We start from the raw sequence: 21,035 nt of genomic DNA, 5'->3' as shown, positions 1-21,035 counted from the left end.
ATGTTATGCATATCATATTTCCATGACAATCAGTGAACATCACACAGAATTAATAAAATTGCAATTTGACATTGAGTGCTAGGAGTTCAACTATTTCACATCTTGCAATTCCAAAATCTTTTCTAAAAATATGAACAATACACAACATTAAAATAAAGCCTATAACTAGTGTATTATATATATCATTTATTAGCGCTGGCCATTACACTACTCTTCCACTGCAAAATGCTTCCACATCTACGCTTGATGGAAAATTTCCTCCCGAATGCTGCTGCAATAGCCAAACCCTCAATGTCATGCCACTCCATCAGATCGTATGATACAGTCATTTTCCCCAGCTCTGTGACCACACAAACACATTCATCAGGTAATGCTTTAAACTAGTAATATTAAAGACTACAGATCTATAAAGTTTTTCTTGACAGAGGGAACGTACGGCTCAAACTTGAAGAGAATACAGATATCTCATCTTCATTCGCACTTTATGGAGCGATATATGTGGCGTACAAAGAACAAAGCAGCACGAAAGCCGACAGCTCCAAGCATCAGGAAGAAAGCATAGCAAACACAAGCCATGTACCCAAAGAAAAAAGAGGTCTGCATGAAGCCCGACATATCTGAACGTGCATAATAGTAATACAGGCAGTAGCCATAAATAAACAAGCCAGTGGAACCTCCACAAAGGAACGACCTAATTAGACAAAAAAAAAAAACATAAAGGATCAATGAGGCAAGTGTCAATAGTTGGACTTTAGTCCTCTCATCATGAAAGCATAGAAATGTAATTCATCAAACCAAACAACTTTAGAAAGAAACCAACCCCACAGAATGAACGCAAAAATTAACCTTAATGGGTTTGAACCATGGTGTTGTAGAGGCTACACATGGTAAATTACAAGAGGTGCTTTATCGAACACAAATTTGCACAATCACACACAGGGTGTGTGTGTGTGTGTGTGTGTGTGATGTGTTTATCGGTAGCATCAAAACCACCAGACCCCCAAAATACCTTTTTGTGAGTGGAATTAATATTTGGCACCCTAAATGAATCCACATGTCCCAATTCATGATGCCACACCAATCTAAGGCACAAAAGCAACATTTCCAAAGATGCTTCCCAATCCAATACATCCAGGAAAAGAATATTAGCAGCTTTACCGTAAAATCTAAAGAACCAAAGTTGCAGAATTACCCAGGCATCTCAAGTGGCAACAGGAAGATTTTGCTTAGGAAGTTATGGAGTGAAAAATTATGCAGTTAAAAGAACCAAGACTAGCAACAAAATTCATTGTAGTAAAAAAGATTTGAAAAAAGGTGGCTGTTTTCTTTGTATATAACTAATATGCACCAATATAGAGAAACCTAAATAAAGCATGACGTATATCCCATGCCCATACCAATGAAGAACACAAAAATGAAAATCAAATTTGGCACAAGCATAATAAGTTAAGATAGATACAGCATTGTAACATACCTCCACCACCATTCGTGATCTTCAGCGGCAAGTTGGAAATATGTCAAGGCCACAGTGATAAATGCAGTGACGATGATTAGGATAATAAAGACTATGAACAGAATACTGTAAATGGTGTAAATTCTGTGACCCCAGACACTAGCAAATATGTAGTAAAGTTCAATATAGATGGCACTGAATGGCAAAAATCCAGCCATAGCCATCTGAGGCAAGGTTCCACGATACCAAGGCAGAGGTGGAATTTCTCTAGGATATTTTGTTGTACGGACAGGAGCTTGGAACTCTGCTTTACTATTCTTTCCTGCAATCCCTCCCAAAACTAATAAAGGTGATGTCACAAGAGCCCATATCAGAAATATCACCACGATGGTACCAAACGGAAGAGCTGCAGTAGCATGGTAAGCAATGGCCACCGTGTTAAGGAAGCAAAAGGTGAGAAAAAGTGGCCCACAAAACAGACCCCCAGTTAGTAATAAATTCCGGACCTGTCAAATGATGGAAGTAAATCAGTCTAGAAGCAGGTGAAGGCACTTACATAGAACACATTGATTCTACTTTAGGACAAATGACAGTTCTTTTAACACACTTCTAACCAAGGAAATTATCCAAGCCCGTCAATAACTTTAACAGTCAGATTCTTCAACCGTTTCAAGAGATATGAGAACAGATAATTTATTCTAGCGATCTCAAAATGACATTTATGAAATCAATCAATTCTGGCATATTTATACACCTAAAAAACCCCTTCTTCCCAGAACAGAAAACAAAAGTTTGGGAGTGTACAACAAGAATCTCAATCCTGAATATGATAAAAATTAATTTGTATTCTAGAAATACGGTCCAGTATCTATGACAAATCAGCCTCAAGTCAACATTAAAAAATAAGATTCAGAAACTTTTCATTTGGGGAGACAGCTAATGTCTCAGGCAGGGACAAAGAAATACTCAAAGCAAGAAATCTATTACTCCCTCTGTCCCATTACAAATGTCTCATTCCTTTTTTGGCAATATATTCTCTCTCTATACCTAATATTTAAACAATTTCCACCAACCCACTTTATCTACTTTCTACACATTTCTTAATCTCCGTGCCCAAAAGTAATGGGACATTTGTAATGGGATGGAGGGAGTACAATTTACAAGTGAAGCTCTGATGCATGATAAACTCCACATAAGAGTATATGCACGAGGGAGATGGAACTCCAATAGAGGCAGTGCAAAATCATGTTATTGACACTAAATGAGATTGTGATAGAAGACAAAAATAAATAAATTAATTAATGAAATTTCATTGAACATCAAGTGGTCCTACATATTTGTTTAAAAAGAAATTAGAGGACAGCATTGATCTCAAGTTTCTTACCCAATTCGTTCCCTCCAACTGGCAATAGAAAGAAGCACCTGTGTAGCCTGCAATGCCTGATGTAAGAGCATATATGACCACCAGTGCAGTAAAAAGAGCTCCTCGGTTGTAGGGGTAAAATACACCAACAAGAGCTAGTAAGAATATAAAAGTAGCCCTGGCAAGGAAAATATGCAGTTAACTTTTTCATAGATAAAAGCAAATTTCCAAATCCAACAGCCATGAAAAGAGTGCTCCAAAAACTTCCATAAAATTGTTGAAACCTCCAAAGACCTACTCACAAGGTAAAGAGCTGTGTGCCACTTCCAAGCGCAGCGGCAAACAAAGACTTGTATTTTGGGAACCTGAAAACATCACCATGGATGTATTTCCATCCAGTCTCTTCTTGATCGTCTACTGCTTCCTCATCATGGGCATATCTTTATAGAAGCATACGATATCAGCAGGAATCATAATACGTTATGATTTTAAAATTTTTGAAGGATTATGAACTTCTTACTTGACAAAATCATTTTTGAGCACTCGCATCAATATAGTAGCAAGAAATCCAGTAAGAAGGAGAACAGTCACACAAGAATTGATAATTGAAAACCAATGGATCTCTAGGTGGCGAGGAAGTGAAGAAGAATGAGAGTACTTCTCCATCCTCTTCTCAAAAGGTACATGAGTTTCCTTCCATTTGGCCGAGTACATGAATTCAACATCCACTTCTTTGTCGTCAGTAAGATCAACAAGAGCATTAGGGTCTGTGCGTGCATTGATCTCAATCACACGATCCTTGTTATAAAATATTTCAAAATGAAGATGTTTAAATAGGTAATATTTGTATTCACTGGGATCACTTTTGCCTTCCTTGTCAACCTTCCCAAGGAAACCCCAAATGGGCAAGTCATCATAGTACATTTGGAAGTAGTAGTCCTTTGCAACAGCACTTCGAAACTCAGCAGCATCTTTCTTCGAGAGCTTCTTCTTGCAGATGACTTCGGACTCTTTATCAGCTAAAAAGTCAAGCTTGTATGGAGCACTAACCAAACGATCCCCATTTAGTACTTCACCAAGAGCTTCCTTTTTATCTTTCACATTACCTGTGAGCAAGATGATATTAAGACCAAAAGAGCTTCCTTCTTATCTTGGCTAGAGAAGATAAGGAAATAGGAAAATTACCTGGAGAACAGAAGGGGAGATCAAAGTAGCGGTATGTTTCACTGGAACAACACAATCGTAAGTATCAAAACTTATATATGTCATACAACTAAATCGAAAAAGAAAAATGTCATTAGCTATTTAAACAAAGCAGTTCATCACCAAACAGCAATCGAACTCATTGTTCCGGAAGAAAATGAAAGCAATTACCCAACTCCCCCAATTCTTAAAATTAAACAGGTGTTTCGCGCCATAAATTTAAACCACCCTCTCTGGAAGACCTCAATTTCTTTCCCAACAAGCAGAAAGTGCAACTAACATAGTAAATGAACTAGATGCAGCCATGTCAAATATAACATTTCCCCGGCACTAAAACTCCGTTTAACACATATGTAAAAACCGTGTAAACTGAAAGCCACAATCCCAATCTCCTTACCTTTCACAACAATGTCCATCTCAAAACATTTGAAGGTACACTCTAAAAGTTCACGAACTCAATTAAACACACGTCAGAAAAAAATAAAACAAAAAAAAATCCTCAATCCGCAAACAAATTATCCAATTCGCATCAGCAAACCTCAGAATCAACACATTTCCAAACTAATCGCCATCCTCCAACAAAAATAAAGAAGAAAAAGTACTGACCTAGGGTTGTGAAACGGTCCGACCTTGTTGGCGTAAAGCGGCACTGGATCTCCAGCCTTGAATTTGTGATCCGACGCATCTGATCTCACACGAAGTGCCGCGCACACCAGCAGAAAAAAGATGACGTGCCAGCCTCCTCCTCCACCTCGTCTGGCCATGCCTTTTTCTTCGCACACCGCACACTCAACTGAGTGAATGGGTGTAGAATCCTCTCACTGTGATATATCACTGGAAGAGGAAGAGAGAGAGAGAGGGGGATTGGTATGAGAGAGAAGGTCAGATCTGGATCTAATATAGTAAAAGTAGATGAAAATGAAAATGAAAAATGAAGGAAAGAATGAGAAAGGAGACGCGCGGTTGGAGCAGGTGACAGTTGACATGCAATTGAGACTTTATAACGGATTTAGGCAGCAGATTATGACTGCCTATCTTTTTCTACCGCCTCCCTTTTTACCGCTCTTCGTTTGGGCTGCTCTCCAACGGCCCATTAGCCCTAATATTATTTGGGCCGAACTAATTCTAACTAATTCTATACAAATATTCCTTCTTCTTTAGAGCACCCGCATTGGACTATTCGATGGGCTTACTCGAGTAAGCTGCTCATCGAGTAAGCCCAATGCAGCTCTCCCTTACTCGAGTGTTACTCGATCTATCAAGTAAGCCGCGATTTTTTGTTTTGCTTGGCGCGTGCTCCCACGCTGATTTATCCATAATTTTTGGTTTTAAATTATTTGATTCATCAATAATTTTCATTTTTGTGACATGTTTCATATTCATTAGGTGAATAATTTTCATTTTTGTGACATGTGTCATATTGCATGCATGTAACTTTTTAAATTTTGATTAATACTAAATTTTTGAGATCGTGGCAAATTTTGATTAATACTAATTACTATGATTATTAAATTTTTTTGATATATTCCTAGTTTAAAATTAATACAATTTTAATTTGAAGTAAATTGTATTATTTAAATTTGAGCAATTAAAATTAAATGAAAAACATAAAAATCAAAATTAAAAAAATCAAGTAGGCTATCAAGTAATCCCAATGCGACCTCCTTACTCAATGTGGTCCTCTCCTATAAGCTATCAAATAGGCACCAATGCAGATGCTCTTAATGCCTGTCACTCCATAACATTTTGCGATAATTTCAGGACAAAAAATTCCATATGACAAGTCGAATTTCAGTTCCACGTCTATATCTCTACATTATACTTCGGAGGGCCACATGGAATTTTTGATGTCGACATTTTGGGCATGCACAAAAATATTCTAGGGTTATGTATACATTTTTCAAGTTTTAATCCATTGTCATACTATTGTAAATATATTGAAGCACTATTTATAAGGGTGTGTTTGCTTTTTATCCCTCTAAATGGAGGGATAACAAAAATTTATGTCTTTAAATGTCTCATTTCTTATCCTACATTTTAGAAATTCACATTTTTTTCTTCTTTATTTTCACTTCAAGGAGGGATAATATTATCCCTCCTTAAAGTGAAAATAAGGAAGAACAGATGGTGAACTTTTCTTTTGTATAAAATGTGGGATAAGAAAGGAGATATTTAAAGACATAAATTTTTGTTATCCTGTTTTTCTCATCCATCAAAGTGAACGCACCCTAAGGCAATGTTTGATAGGGTATATTAGGTGAGTTACGTTATATTTCTCATCATTTTCATCTGTTTGATAGGCTTTTTGTATAATAAACCAGGCCCGCAATAAACGCAAAGCCCGCATAAAAATCACTGTTCTAATTAGATATTAGAACCACCGCTCACCCCCAGTTCAATAATATTGCCTTCAACAGTGTTTGAGATTAGATTTGTCGTTTACAATTTTATCCTTGAACTTACTTTGAAATCGGAGGCATCGTCAAATTCCGCCCTATTTCGCCGCCTCTTTGACACAACCAAGAGGAGTTCTTCGGCGAATGAAGTGAGATATTCAAAGGTGAGATTTGAGTTGGAGGCATGGTTGATAGGGTTTTTTGAAAGAAGAATTTTGCGATTTTGAAAGGGTTTGACGGAAATTCATCTTTCCAAATCATTGAAAGAGGCATGGTTGACGAAAATTCCTCTTTCAAAATTATTTTGGGATTTGACGGAAATTTGCGGAATTTTGAATACAGCGGATGAAATTGAGTTGGAGGCATGATTGATAGGGCTTTTTTTCTTCATCTTGTGATTTGGGTCTGCAAATTCTCAATGCTTTCTCTTTCCATATATGTGAAAACATTGTTCCGACGCTCCTATTTCATTTTCGCCCAATATTGCTGCAAAGGGTTGTTTCGAGTTTTTCATGTTTAAGTGGAGGGTAATGGAGTAATTTCAACAGATATAAATTATATTATCAAATATCTGTAAATCATATATGTATTTTAGTGGAGAGTATCAAACATAAAAAACATGTTATATTGAAATTATTTATCAGCTATCAAACAACAATTTAGTTAATTAAACTCACAACATTTGGATTAAATATCCAGATGTAATTAATATCTACATATCTATAGGACACTATCAAACAGACCCAATTGTATTATTATTATTATTATAAATATGTCGAGACATTGTGACAAACTGACAATATTTGGTGTTTAGCTTTTGAACATCTATTTCGCAACTGCTTACGCTTTCAATACAGACTGAGGTATTGTTTCCACCGGAACTCAACGAGAGCCGACACTGGACAGAGTGCTTATTTAAAATAGGTAATCTGTGGTTATAAAAAAATACTCAATTTGTCCCCGTCATAAGTGAGGCGTTTGTTTTCGGCACGTGATTTAAGGAGTGGATGTTTAATATCGATACTCTATATAGTAATCTATTAATCCAAACCAACTTAATATTGACTATGAATCTCGATGCTCCATATATATGAGAACCTTGAAAATTTAATGAAGTCTTTTTTTTTTTAATGTCCCAGACATTGTCTTCTATCGTTAACTCTTTTTTATTTTAATAAGCTATAAATCATAAATACAAAGTATCCGTATTTTGATTAGATTTTTCCTTTATTTTTATATTACTAGCAGAAAAAGCGTACGTTGTACACACAATTAATGTTATTTTGTTTGATAAAATAAAAAATATAAATATAATATTTCTTATATTTAATTTTTCAATTAACAATTTGGTCTATTTAATTCTATTATCTCTTATAATATTTTTTAAAAAATATATATATTAGTTCATTACTTCTACTAAATATAATTTATTGGATAAATATATATTTATTTATAAGCCTCATCAATAACTATAGATATATATCACATAGATTTAGTGTAATATTTAATGAATTAATATATTTTACAAATATATAATATGTAAAATAACTTTAAAATAAGACATGTAATAGGGGTAAAATAGGCAATCCACGTGATGTGCCCAAGGCTTTTTTTTAAAAAAATAACTTGGCTGCCTAGCCCTGATAGCTCGGTTTCGACAGCTTTGGAGCTTAGCTTTGTCTTAGCCTTGAAACTCATTTTTGCATCTTAGCTTTGCCGCAATCTTGACAATCCACCTCCGCACCACCCCTTGTTAGTTCAGCCTCAAAAGAAAGATTATTATAACCAGATTTGGGCCCAACTGCCTCCATTAATGGGCTTCAGGCCTAAGTTCACTTTATAACTTATACAAGGATTCTCATATGTAGATTGAAGGGTTTTTTTTTTCATTCTTATGACATGACTCAACCTTGTAATTGTAAAATCGGATCATTAATAGTGAAATTTCTTTGGTGATCTCCTTGGACATAGATCTTAAGATCGAATCACGTAAATTCTTTGTGTTATTTTCTATTTTCATTTATTTTGCTGTTGAGATTATTTCCATGCTCAATAATGGTTACAAATCGTCTATAAAGACAATTTTTAGCATAATATTACATCAATCAATTCATCATTTGTAAATACGTGCAACACAGGTTTCCTCTGCTAGTACCTTAAAATTTCGTTAACTCGTTAATTAGTTGATCTAGAGTAACCCCAACAATATATATTTAGGATTAAAGAATAGACGCGTTAATAATAATGCGTAAAAATTGAGGTAGATTTTGGTTAAAAAAGAAAAAAGCTAGCAAATGACGTGGGCGGTGTTCTTCCTGTCAGCAACCATTTTCCTCCAAGCATTAGTGATCTCCCTCTGCACCTGGACAACCGTCTTTTTGACGGTGGACGTGGACGGCGCCTGGTCCGCGTTGGTGAGCTTTTCCGTGACCCTGGCAGGGATGGAGTCGAGGTCGCGCAGAACCTTCTGGATGTCGTTGACGAGGCGCTCCGCGAGGGTGCGGGAGAAGTCCTCGCGGATGACCACGCGCAGCACCGTCACGTGCTGTGCGTCGGGGGGCATGGTGTAGGCGGGCACGATCCACCCAAACCGCCGAAGCATGTCTGACACGTCGAACTCCGTGTGGCTACTGTTGTCCTTGAGGCTGAAGGCCACCAGCGGGACGCCCTCGTCTTTCGACACGATGTTGAACCGCTGCGTCTTTTCCAACCCTTGTTTTAGTATTCTTGCGTTTTCTTGGCAGTTCTCCATTATGTTACGGTATCCCTACACCATTCATTCTTAATTTCTATAACTTATACCATATTAATTAAAGTGTAAGAAATCTTCTCGTATGTGTTTTGTTACCTCATAACCTAATCGAATAAGTTGGTAGTATTGTGCAATTACTTGACTTGCACCTACGATCCAGATGAAATTAATACATAAACATTAAAATTATGGCATACGTTGAAGATGGATAAAAGTTACCTTTAGAAAAATTGAGAGTGAAAGTGGGTTGATCGGCTCCGAGATAGTTAATGTGAAAGATGAGTTCGTCGGGTAAGTCCTCTTTGCTCCGCCAAATAACCCACCCGATACCCGCATACACTAACCCGTATTTGTGGCCGCTTACATTAATACTCTTCACTAACGCCAACCTAAAATCCCACTCCAAATTTGGGTACACAAATGGAGCAATAAAGCCACCACTAGCTGCGTCCACATGAATTGGTGTGTCCCACCCTGTTTTGGAGTTGTTTTGGATCAAGAGATCGTTGAGACGCTTGACGTCCTCGAATTCACCGTTAAGTGTGGAGCCCAAGATGGCGGCCACGCAAATTGTATTCTCGTCCACCATCTCTACAGCCGCGTCGGGGTCCATGACGTAGTATCCGTCGCGGAGCTTAACCTCCTTGAGCTCCACCTCAAAATAGCGGCCGAATTTTTCCCAGCACACCTGAACGTTGGCGCCGGTGACGATGTTGGGCTTGTCGTGGGGTTTCCCGAGCTCTTTCATCTTGTTCTGCCATTTCCTCTTGAAGGCCAAGCCGGCCAGCATTATAGCCTCTGATGAGCCCACTGTCCCCACCCCCACGGCCGCCTCTCCCTCCCCCAGCGGCGCGTTGAACAGATGCGCGATCATGTTCACGCACCGGTTCTGCTTTTAAATTAAGTTCAATTCAAAATAGGATGAAATTAATTAAAAACATAATGTAGTAGGAGTAATTAGGAAACTCGCCTGTAGCTCGGTGGTGACTGGGTATTCATCCATATCGACGTAGTTTTTGTTGATGGCGGACATGATGAGCTTGTCGCACTCGGGCTCCATCCACGTTGTCACGAACGAAGCCAGATTCAGGCGAGGATTGCCGTCCAACATCAACTCGTCGTTTATGATTTGGTGCGCCGCTTCCTTTGGGATTGAGTTTTCTGGCATCTTAAACCTATAGTTGAGCATACATAAGATTGATTAACGTACAATTAGTAATCATAGGGAGCTAGCTACTAAGATATACACCTGGGAAGACAAGTCCGGACATATCGAGAAGCGAAAGTGGAGTGAACTGAAACGTCCGTCGAGGAAGTAGTCTTGGACAGAACCATGGCTTACCTTCTCTATCAAATTAAAACAACATTCAATCCTTTCAAATAATATAAAAAAAATACACTAATTTATCGATCCGTCTGTAGAGGCGATCGAACAGTTGAAACTATATATTTAGAGAGGGGAGTTGGAAACGGTCGGCAATACTATTTTAATCACTAACATTTGTTATTTCTTCTTTTTCGTTTTCATTTTTTATTATATGTTGTCACTGTTTAGTTTATATATGATATAATAATAATGCTAAAAGTTGGATTTTACAAGATGACACATTAAACACTAAGTTCTCATAATACATTCTTACAGTACTGAAATATCTGAAATATCACAACCCCACAGATAAAATATTAAAACACAAATAAAGCTGGCTAAAATATACCACACGTAAGGTTCAACTTAATAATGCTCCAAACAAGTAGCAATTCACCTAATTTTTGGGGTAAAAATTCAAGAATTAACAAAGTAGCTTAGCAAACCCCGTTAGTCTTTTTCCTGTCAGCAACCATTTTCCTCCAAGCATCGGTGATCTCCTTCTGCACTTCAAGGGCAGTCTTCTTGACCACAACAGCATGTTTGTCGTCCGTGGCGAGCTTTTCACTGACCCTAGACGGAATCGTGTCGAGCTCGTGCATAACCTTCTCGATGTCGATAACGAGCCTCTCAGCTAGAGTCCGCGAGAAGTCCTCGCGGATAACAACACGCAACACTGTGATGTGTTGCGCATCTGCTGGCATTGTGTAGGCGGGGACGATCCACCCATAGCGGCGCAACATTTCAGAGATCTCGAACTCGTTGTGGCGGCTGTGGTCCTTGAGGCTGAACGCCACAAGTGGGACGCCGTGGTCCTTGGACACAATGGTGAAGCGCTCTGTTTTCTCGAGGCCATTTTTTAGTACCATCGCATTTTCTTGACAGTTTTCCATGATGTTGCGGTACCCCTGCATTTTATGGTTTCAGCCTAAATCATCTTATTTAATTTGTTCTAATAAATGTTGAGCAATTGATTTACCTCATGACCCAAACGAATGAACTGATAGTATTGAGCAATGATTTGACTGGACCCTGGGCAAATATTGAAATAAGGTGATGATGAGTAGTGATGAAACACTAAACAAATCGATATACATAATAAACGTGTAAGGAGGTACCTTTGGAGAAGTTGAGGGTGAAAGTGGGTTGATCCGATCCGAGATAATTAATGTGAAAGATGAGCTCATCAGGCAAGTCCTCTTTGGTCCTCCAAATGGCCCACCCGATACCCGCATACACCAACCCGTATTTGTGGCCGCTCACATTGATACTCTTCACCAGCGGCAATCTAAAATCCCACTCCAATTCTGGGTACAAAAATGGAGCAATAAACCCACCACTAGCAGCATCCACATGAATGGGGGTGTCCCACCCTGTTTGTTTGTTCTTCTCAATCAAGAGGTCGTTGAGACGCTTGACGTCCTCGAATTCACCGTTGAGGGTAGAGCCCAAGATGGCAGCAACACAGATAGTGTTCTCGTCGACCAACTCGACGGCCTTTTCGGGGTCCATCACGTAGTATCCCTCCCTTAGTTTGACCTCCTTGAGCTCCACTTCGAAATATCTGGCGAATTTCTCCCAACAGACTTGAACATTGGCGCCGGTGACAATGTTGGGCTTGTCGTGGGGTTTCCCCAGCGCTTTCATCTTGTTCTGCCATTTCCTCTTGAATGCCAGACCGGCCAACATGATGGCTTCCGACGATCCCACGGTTCCCACTCCTACCGCCGTCTCGTCATCTCCTAGTGGCGCGTTGAATAGATGCGCGATCATGTTCACGCACCGATTCTGCTTCCACACAAAATTCAACCTTCTCAAATTTTCATCAACGAATTTAGATGTAACTACAAGTTACATATACATGTTTAAGTTGAAATTTCATCTCTTTATCCTTGTTTTCTTATTCAGCCAATTATAATATAGATTAGTAGATTTTCAATTAGTTTGCCTCGTACAAAAAATGGGTAGCCTTTCATTCTCTGCAATTCTTAGATTAGTTTACCTTTTTTAGGGGTAGATTATCAATCTTCTAAATCAACACTGGGGTTCATTTGGTACGGATATTAAGGTGTATAATAAATTTTGATATATTAATATCTTGTTTAGTAAGAAGTAGTACAAAACACACAATCCTTTATCTATACTAATATAAAAAGAGCCTAAGGAACATAAGCCACAACTTGTGAATTGCCTATTTTACCCTTATCATATATTTATAAAATAAATCTAATACTTTATAATAATCCAAACTAAAACATAGGCATTTTAATAATTCAAACTTGATAATAGTAGATTTCTTATTGCATTAGAATTCTATTTAATTTTACATGTATCGGATCTAATACTTTATAATAATCCAAACTAAAACATAGACATTTTAATAATTCAAACTAAAACGTATTTACATCAAATTATAAATATGCCAAGAGTAGATTTCTAATTGCATTAGAGTTTTATTTATTATCTAATAAAAGTAATGAATTAATAGATTTTCTAAAATAATAGATTATCAAATAAAATAACATTAATTACACGTACAACGTACGTTCTTTCTGCTAGTAAATTTAAAAACACAACGAAATTATACAGATTTGTGTGATTTTATAGACAATATTTGAGACAGTATACGTAATATCAATCTTAATTATAATAAATATTAATTTATCATTGACTAAATTGCCCTAGTATCGATTAAAGTAGCATTATTATAAGAATAATTTAGAAATTAAAATTTTATATATGATCTAAATAAATCACACCAAACAACATATCCTATATTTTATAAATATTTTAATACATTATATCAAACATAATATTAATATGACATATAATAAAAGACATTTCAATCAAATATATTCTCATGCCACGAATCAAAATAGCCCCTAATATATAAAGACGGCATTAAATGAGGTATGCTTTATAAGTTTTGATAGTATAATAATTAAGGAAAAACATACAGCAAAAAAAAAAAAGACTAATTGGGGTTCGACCTTAGTGAAACATTTTAGACGCCAAGAAGATTACATAGTGTGGACGCGTGATGATTTTTTCTTAGACTTGGTTTGGTTGACCAAATTAGATCGTACTCTATTGTGGAGAAGATTTTTTTTTTTTTTTTTTTTACTTATTCTTTATATTTTTGTGAAAAAATTATAAGTGAGCTTAAGTCGGATTGAGATTCAGTATGCCATACTTGTATTTCACTTTTAGTTTTATTTATATTCTTTTTTCCAATTCTAACTTTGTATGTTTTAACTTTGTAGCTTGTAGGCTTTAGTTTAATTTTATGATTATTAATTATGATTCATTCCATTTAATTAGGGTATATAATTATTTTTTATCATTTAATTTCATTTTTATTAGTTAATAATAGGTTTATAAATTCAAAGTTACGATATAGTACTATATTTTTAAAAAATTTTAATTTTTTAAAATAAAAATTAAATATAATTCATAGTACTTATACTTCCTCTGTTCCATTATGTTCCATTACTTTTAAGCACGAAGATTAAGAAGCGTGTAATTAGTAATTATTTATTTTAAAATACATTAATTACTTAACCATTTTAACTAAAATAATCTCCACTAATTGCACTTTATCTACTAATGACACACTTTTTAATCTTTGTGTTAAAAAATAATAGGACATTACTAATGAAACATATGAAATAATAAATTTAATTTTTATAGAAATATAATTAAATAATAAATATAAAAATAAAATATAATGACACATCTAAAATGGTAGCATGTTGAATGTCATTCCGCTTAAAATTAAATCATAAGGGTTATAAATGGAGTATCAATCTTTACACGTGCATGCGTGCGTAATTATAATTGTCACTGGCTACATAGCTGCCCATAACATGGCCTATAAAGGATAAAGATGTTGCACCTATCCTACAGGGGACCCGCAAATTCAATATGCTTAACTTTCAACATTTCATGATAATTGTCGAGACTCCAACACCAAGTTGCTTATTTCAATTAATTTTTTTTATCTAATTTTTGTCTCGAAATGTAGTTTTCTCATGTCATTGTCTTTTATTTATGATTTATGATTATTGAGAACTTAGCTCATATTTGAAATTTCAAATAGACAAAAAGGCAATCCTATTATAAACGCGACTGACTTGACCTTTTATGTGGTGCTAGCTGCCGTGCCGTGTACTTCCTATTGGCTGTCGGTAGATAGGATAGGACAACTAAAATCAAATACCAACCGAAGCCAGTGCTTGAACATTTACAGTTGGCCTCATGTGATTTCTTATGTATGACATCTAAAATTAACTGATTGAATGAGATGAATTACCTACGAGACATAACGATATCAATTAACTTATTGATGGATCTGCAAATATAATATGCTAATAAGATCGAATGTATATAGATATGTTTTAATGGGAAGTGTTTAGCTAACCCTTTTAAAATATAAACTACAAATTCATAAATTACATGTCGAATATATATAAATTTGTTGTGAAAATAAAAATGTGTGAATTCAAAAATTAAAATTTCAGTCCACATGAGATTCGCACCCAAAACAATAAATTCATTTAATAAAATGATGAATTCATCATAAACTTTCACGATCTAAAAACTGAAAATCGTTCCTAGTTCCATCACAGATCTTCATGAACTAAAGACTGAGAATAAATCACTATTATTATTTTAACTAACGGTTCTTATTTGAACCTCTTCATATTTGTAAATATATATGTATATAATATAACAATAAATTTAAAATGAATACAAAATATTGGATGATAATATCGGTATAGATAAATGCACGTACGTCAGTAAATCATATATTGAACGTTATATGTGATATATTTACTTATATGTTTTAGACAATGACGTAAATATATTATATATGTATCTACGATATTGTAAAAATATAATAGTTTGATCTTTTAAATGCACATCAGTAAATCATATTGAATGTCATATGCGATATTTATTTATATGTTTTAGACAATGACGGAAATATATTATATATGTATCTAAGATATTGTAAAAAAATATACTAGTTTGATCTGTTATGCGAAGTTTGGATATTATAAAGAATGAGGACATGACCGAAATTAAATAGGATCGATGATTGAGCCATGATGTGAGATCTAATTTGCAAGGGAAAAAGAAGATTTTAAGCATCAAACCGTGTACTTGATTTTCATAAACTAGGAGTCTAGGAAGTCCATTCTTAAATTGTACCTGGCAATATTTATTTTCTGTTCTTTTTCCTTCATTCAAATACTATAATCATAATACACAAATGTCATTTATATATCTTTCAAATTTATTACAATTTAAAAGGATAACGACTTACATCTAAGCGACCATCCTTATGTTACAATTGCTCAAATTTTATAATTACTAACATCTTATTGGTTCCATCATCTAAACAATTCATACAATTTTTATTTTCTCAAGACCTAAAAATTTTATAGAGTCAAAGAAATATGTCTTGAATAGTAATTCATAAGATTTTTAAAACAAGCCTAGTCAAATGTCCTCTCACTCTGCCAACGAAACACAACTCAATTGATAAGATACTTAATAGATCAGATTCAAATTAGCATAGAAGGAAATGAAAAATTATTATTAATCTTCTTTAACAAAAACAAAAAACAATGGCCATATCGCTATCCAATTCGAGAGGGAAAAAGATTTCGGTTTCTTCGTCCTGTAGTTGGGCCGGAGTTTGGACCACCATCTAGCAGGTTCGACATTCTTTAGTATAATTAGGCAAAAAAAAAATGCATACATTTTTTTACTACAAATTATTAGTAGAGATATCTTTACAGAATCAGTTGGTAGAATACATGATTGCTTTATTTTCTTTTCGACTTGAAATATATTAATACTAAAATTCTGTTAGCTTTCACAAAATGTAAAATAGTCTTATGCATAAACTAGGAGCAACATATAAACAAGTGGCATGACGCTTCCTTATGTCTAGTGATTGGGCTCTCATCAATCTTTGATTTTGGTATTCTTACGTTGTCAAATAGTCACACATCACTTATAGTTAGAATTAATTAATTTAATTACAACATAATCCCATGAAAAAATTAATTACTAAATTACAAAAAAAAACATAAAGTTTGAAATCTAATTCAATCAAAAGAAAATACTATGAAATAACATAAAATGTCAAGGATCTAATTAATGATACTCTTATAAGTCCACCATGAAATTCCAAATGGAACGGCTACACGAATTATTGGCAATAATTTTTTTTTGAAGCGAATTATTGGCAATAATTTTATAAGCACAATATCGACACGATCAACTATGCCGTATTGACGACATCCACGCGTCGATTAGTGGTTGGTCCCATACTCTCTGTCACTAGACTTTTCTATTTTTCCAAAAACTACTTTCCCATAAGCTTATTGTTACTGCCTACTGGCCCCGAAAAAAAAAAAAACGGTCTGCTTGTAGTCTAATTTTGCACATTTATCAAATGACATCCAAATATCTAAATAAGGCAAATCAAATAATGCTATTCAGCATCTTGAAATATGCTCGTCTACAGTTCTTGATGCGTTGTTGCTCCACACTCCAAAGATATATTGATCAATTGTATACAACACATACATATAGTCTGTTTCCAAATTTGTATATGAATTTATTGGTTAAATTAAAATACCATTATCTACTAGTCTACTGCATTGATGTGAATGGGTTAGCGTTAGCCTTTGGTCTCTCATATTACTTCTACGGACTTTCGATATCCTACATATGCATAAAGCCTCCCTATACATTTACTCCCTCCGTCCCGTTAAAAGTGGCCACATTTCCTTTTTGGGTGTCCCATTAAAAGTGGCTACTTTCTAAAAATGGCAAAAATTTACTTTGATTAAGTCAACAATTACTCATTAATTTGGTCAACAATTGTAGGCCACTTTCTAAAAATGCCAAAATTACTCACTAATTTGGTCAACAATTGTAGGCCACTTTCTAAAAGTTACTCACTAATTTTGGTGGGTCACACTCAATTAAAACATAACAATCACCTTCTTAATCTCCGTGACGAAACAAACGTGGCCGCTTTTAGCGGGACGGAGGGAGTACTTTATTTGGTCACCTCTTCAGGAAATATCGTGGCAATCTAAATAGCGCCATTATTGGGAGGTAGTAAGTTAGTACTCCCTCCGTCCCATTATTCATGACACGTATTCCTTTTTGGGCTGTCCCAACCTACATGACACATTTCCTTTTTTGGAAAAAATCAGGGGGCATTTAAGCATTAATATATTCGCTAATTATCCACCTAATCACTAATTATCCACCTAAAACTCATTTCCTACTTCTTCTTCTCTCTCTCCTTCCCCCACCTACCAGCCGCCTCCCTTCTCTTCTAAAATTCTCGGCCACCACCGCCCGTCGATCTGCCGCCTCCACCGCCACCACCGCCCGTCGATCTGCCGACCACCACCGCCGGCTTCGCTCTCCCCTCTCTCGCCAATTTTTTCCGCTCGATTCCCGGTGACGACAGCCAACCTCCGCCGCGCCCAAGCCCCTGCCTCCCTCTCTGATCACTCCATCGCGCCTCCTCCGTCGTCGACGAAATCTTCAGCCCCACCGCCAGGAGACGCAGCAGCGGCGCGGTCCGCCTCCACCCTCGGCGTAGCCCCTTTCCGCCTCCACTCTAGTTTCTGGATTTTCAATTTTTATCTTCAATACTTGGGTTTCAATGTTTGTGGGTAGATCTGGTTTTGATATTTGTTTCGATTTTGGTTTCGATACTTGTGAACTTGTGGATTTTGATTTTTATTTGTGGATTTGGATTTGTGGATTTTTGTTTGTCGATTTTGCATATTGTTTGTGGGTTATGCTGGTGAATCGAGCTGGCCGACGACGGAGGCATCGGCGGTGGCGACTCTCCACCGCGAGCCCGGCGGCGCTGGAGGATGAAGGAGGCGGCGGCGGCCGTTCTCTGTCTCCGGCACAAAGGGCGTACGCCCTGTTCCGAACGAGTGGCGGAGAGAGAGAGATGGAGAGAGGGAAGAGGGAAGGGAGAGAGAGGTGACAGGGAGAGGACGGAGAGGGGTTGACGACAGAGGCGCTCGCCGGCGGGGGCGCCGTGTACCAGTCCGGCGACAGAGAGCCAGGCCGGCGACAGAGAGACAAGCCGAGAGAGGAGTGACTGTGTGTGTGTGACTTGTTAATTAAAATAACACTACACATCTAATTCCCTTAATTCTACTCTTCTTAATCTCCGTGCCCAACAGTGTTGTCCCATAAATAATGGGACGGAGGGAGTAACTAGTAACAAGTGGCGTGTTCAATAATTGAGATGACTTAAGTTAGAAGTCAATAATACTTTTTAAACTATACACACAAATAATATACTATTGATAAAAATCTAAATAGACATTATGTAAATTTGACTTATTAGCAACATCTCACATAATATCATTTCATATGAAATACAAGTCAAGGACATTTCAGAAAAGGTTTTTAAAAAAGTAGATGAAAAACAAGTTGAAAGCAATCTAGATCCAAAACATTTTGCTACTTAATTTAATGAAACAGCAGATCAGATCCAATATTTAAACAAGCAAACAAGTACACATGTGCCCCCGCTTATCGCTCTCAGAAACAGTACATAACGGATTAAAACAAATGAAGGCAATTAATTAAGTCGTTGTAAACGCAATTAAGTAACAGATATATAATTGGGGAAGAATGAAGAAAAACTCGCCTGTAACTCGGTGGTGACGGGGTATTCATCCATGTCGACGTAGTTTTTGTTAATGGAGGCCATAACTAGCTTGTCGCACTCTGGCTCCATCCACGTGGTGACGAAGGAGGCCAGATTCAGCCTCGGATTTCCGTCGAGCATCAGCTCGTCGTTGATGATCTGGTACGCCGCTTCCTTCGGGATCGATTCTTCCGACATCTTAAACCTAATTTCGTACAATCGTAAATCTGGATGATTCGCACAGAAAAGTAGGGGAATAGAGCAGGTGATGATAGATCGTACCTGGGGAGAGAGTGGCGAACATAACGCGAACCAAAAGTCGAGTGGACTGAGACGTCGGATTCAGAGGCGGTCTTTGAGAGAACCATGGCAGCGGCGGTGCCGGCGGTGGTAGCGTATGAGACAAGAGAGCTCGGAAAATAGGAAGAAATAAGAAGAATTGAGGCTGATTAGTGTGTGGAAGCTGTTAATATAGGGGAGAGCGAGTGGGCAGCTCTTCTGCATCTGTGATGTTTTAATTTCAGCCGTATGTACGTATAAATTGATTATAGTATGTGTATTGGTAAAATAAAATTAAAATTAATTCAGGTGAAAATTATAATTACCCAACTTTGATAAGTAACATGTTAAAAGTACCCACTTTCATAAAAATATCTTGAATCCACTCATTTTTTTGTTGAGCGTCATTGTTGATCATAGAAAAGGGTCAATAATATATTATCTTGTCGAATAATTCAAAAGGAGGTAGCTTTTACATATTTTTCTGAAATTGTATATTTTAAAATATGACTTTATCAAAAGTGGTTATATTTATAAATTAACACATTAATTTATATATATTGCTAAATTAATAAAATTATGGGCAAAATTGAATTAATTCATATATATTGCTAATTGTAGAGTGAGGCTAACTGTAATAATGGGCAAAATCCGTCAACTTGACTCAAACCTAACTAACATTCTAAGTTGGACCAATGAGCCAAATAACCTGGTCAGTCCAGCCCGACAAACTTCGAACCAATTTGGATCGATAACGAGGTTGGCCCAATTACTTAAGAAAACTTGTTCGCCCGGCCCGATAAGTCAAGTTATACTTATTGCAAGATCAACATGGACCGACCCAGGTTGACTATCCCACTTCAAGTCCAACTTGTCTAAACAGTCAGACTGAATAATTCACATTCAGCCTAAACCCATCAAACTAGTCCAACAAGTTAGCTCGCCAATCTGGCGCGACCCTGAAAAGTCCAAATAGTCGAACAGACCAGCCCATCCAGCCCAGAAAGCTATATATATCAGCTTGAAGTGATAACCAAGCTGAATATATCACATCCGGCCCAAGAGTTGTTGTCAACCTATTTTGACGAAGTTACAAGACCCAGCCGTCAAACCTTAAAACACGTATCCCAGTCATCAAACCCTAAAACACGTCTCCCACCAAGCTGACGCAGTCATAGGATAAATTTTTATTATCCCGTCAAAATCGCAACGACCTGGAAGATAAGGGTTTTAACGAGGCCAGACTGTAGAAACCTTAGCGGTTAGATGTCCTCTATATAAACATCCAGACTAAGGTCATTAAAAAGGACACACGGAAAATCCTACTTGCTCTCGACTTCTTGAATTCTCTCTACTCTGCCACCACGCTGATTGCTCTTCCAAGTCAGAAATAGCCAACTTGGCCTATCTTTGCCTCTCGCCTTCCATTATCACTATCGTCACTGTTTCCACCCTCCGATGCCGCTGACACCTTGGAATAACCACTCATTCCAATATGTATTTCTCTCTT

General features: G+C 36.7%; 4 protein-coding genes across 5 annotated transcripts in view; 1 reads left to right on the top strand and 3 right to left on the bottom strand.

Annotated features, from left to right (window-relative positions):
- Nucleotides 1-21,035, top strand: part of LOC131001633 (uncharacterized) — a 465,975-nt gene that overhangs the window by 257,177 nt on the left and 187,763 nt on the right. The window lies entirely within an intron of this gene.
- LOC131001559 (transmembrane 9 superfamily member 3) lies at nt 50-5,067 on the bottom strand. Of its 2 annotated transcripts, XM_057928024.1 has the most exons (8): nt 4,626-5,067; nt 4,002-4,042; nt 3,337-3,922; nt 3,119-3,256; nt 2,838-2,994; nt 1,475-1,959; nt 437-691; nt 50-340 (listed from the first exon to the last, which is right to left on the bottom strand). In XM_057928024.1, exons 1-7 carry the CDS (start codon nt 4,781-4,783, stop codon nt 472-474), a joined length of 1,785 nt encoding a protein of 594 aa, XP_057784007.1. In that variant the 5' UTR covers nt 4,784-5,067; the 3' UTR covers nt 50-340; nt 437-471. The 2 variants fall into 2 exon arrangements, with proteins under 2 accessions (XP_057784007.1, XP_057784006.1); XM_057928023.1 differs by having other exon boundaries at nt 50-691; nt 4,626-5,035.
- On the bottom strand, nt 8,490-10,635 carry LOC131001579 (glutamate decarboxylase-like). Its single transcript, XM_057928062.1, has 5 exons — nt 10,417-10,635; nt 10,138-10,342; nt 9,387-10,056; nt 9,264-9,316; nt 8,490-9,182 (listed from the first exon to the last, which is right to left on the bottom strand). The coding sequence occupies exons 1-5, from the start codon at nt 10,500-10,502 to the stop codon at nt 8,703-8,705; spliced, it is 1,494 nt and encodes a 497-aa protein (XP_057784045.1). The 5' UTR covers nt 10,503-10,635; the 3' UTR covers nt 8,490-8,702.
- Nucleotides 10,759-19,992, bottom strand: LOC131001581 (glutamate decarboxylase 1). Its single transcript, XM_057928063.1, has 5 exons — nt 19,529-19,992; nt 19,247-19,451; nt 11,652-12,321; nt 11,513-11,565; nt 10,759-11,441 (listed from the first exon to the last, which is right to left on the bottom strand). Exons 1-5 carry the CDS (start codon nt 19,612-19,614, stop codon nt 10,971-10,973), a joined length of 1,485 nt encoding a protein of 494 aa, XP_057784046.1. The 5' UTR covers nt 19,615-19,992; the 3' UTR covers nt 10,759-10,970.

Source organism: Salvia miltiorrhiza, chromosome 8 (assembly GCF_028751815.1).
Source record: "Salvia miltiorrhiza cultivar Shanhuang (shh) chromosome 8, IMPLAD_Smil_shh, whole genome shotgun sequence".
Classification (NCBI taxonomy): Eukaryota; Viridiplantae; Streptophyta; class Magnoliopsida; order Lamiales; family Lamiaceae; genus Salvia; species Salvia miltiorrhiza.
The sequence above is the reverse complement of the archived record's forward strand: the minus strand, read 5'-3'. Positions and strand labels throughout refer to the sequence as shown.

Excerpts from the sequence above, each read along its gene's own strand:
- LOC131001559 (XM_057928024.1), bottom strand. The coding sequence starts at position 4,783 with ATGGCCAGACGAGGTGGAGGAGGAGGCTGGCACGTCATCTTTTTTCTG. Across the intron at positions 4,043-4,625 it reads GGACCGTTTCACAACCCTAG|TGAAACATACCGCTACTTTG; the intron begins GTCAGTACTTTT and ends GTGTTGTTCCAG. Across the intron at positions 1,960-2,837 it reads AGTTGGAGGGAACGAATTGG|GTCCGGAATTTATTACTAAC; the intron begins GTAAGAAACTTG and ends ATCATTTGACAG.
- LOC131001579 (XM_057928062.1), bottom strand. The coding sequence starts at position 10,502 with ATGGTTCTGTCCAAGACTACTTCCTCGACGGACGTTTCAGTTCACTCC. Across the intron at positions 10,343-10,416 it reads GTCCGGACTTGTCTTCCCAG|GTTTAAGATGCCAGAAAACT; the intron begins GTGTATATCTTA and ends GCTCAACTATAG. Across the intron at positions 10,057-10,137 it reads CAGTCACCACCGAGCTACAG|AACCGGTGCGTGAACATGAT; the intron begins GCGAGTTTCCTA and ends ATTTAAAAGCAG.
- LOC131001581 (XM_057928063.1), bottom strand. The coding sequence starts at position 19,614 with ATGGTTCTCTCAAAGACCGCCTCTGAATCCGACGTCTCAGTCCACTCG. Across the intron at positions 19,452-19,528 it reads GTTCGCCACTCTCTCCCCAG|GTTTAAGATGTCGGAAGAAT; the intron begins GTACGATCTATC and ends GTACGAAATTAG. Across the intron at positions 11,442-11,512 it reads TCATTCGTTTGGGTCATGAG|GGGTACCGCAACATCATGGA; the intron begins GTAAATCAATTG and ends CATAAAATGCAG.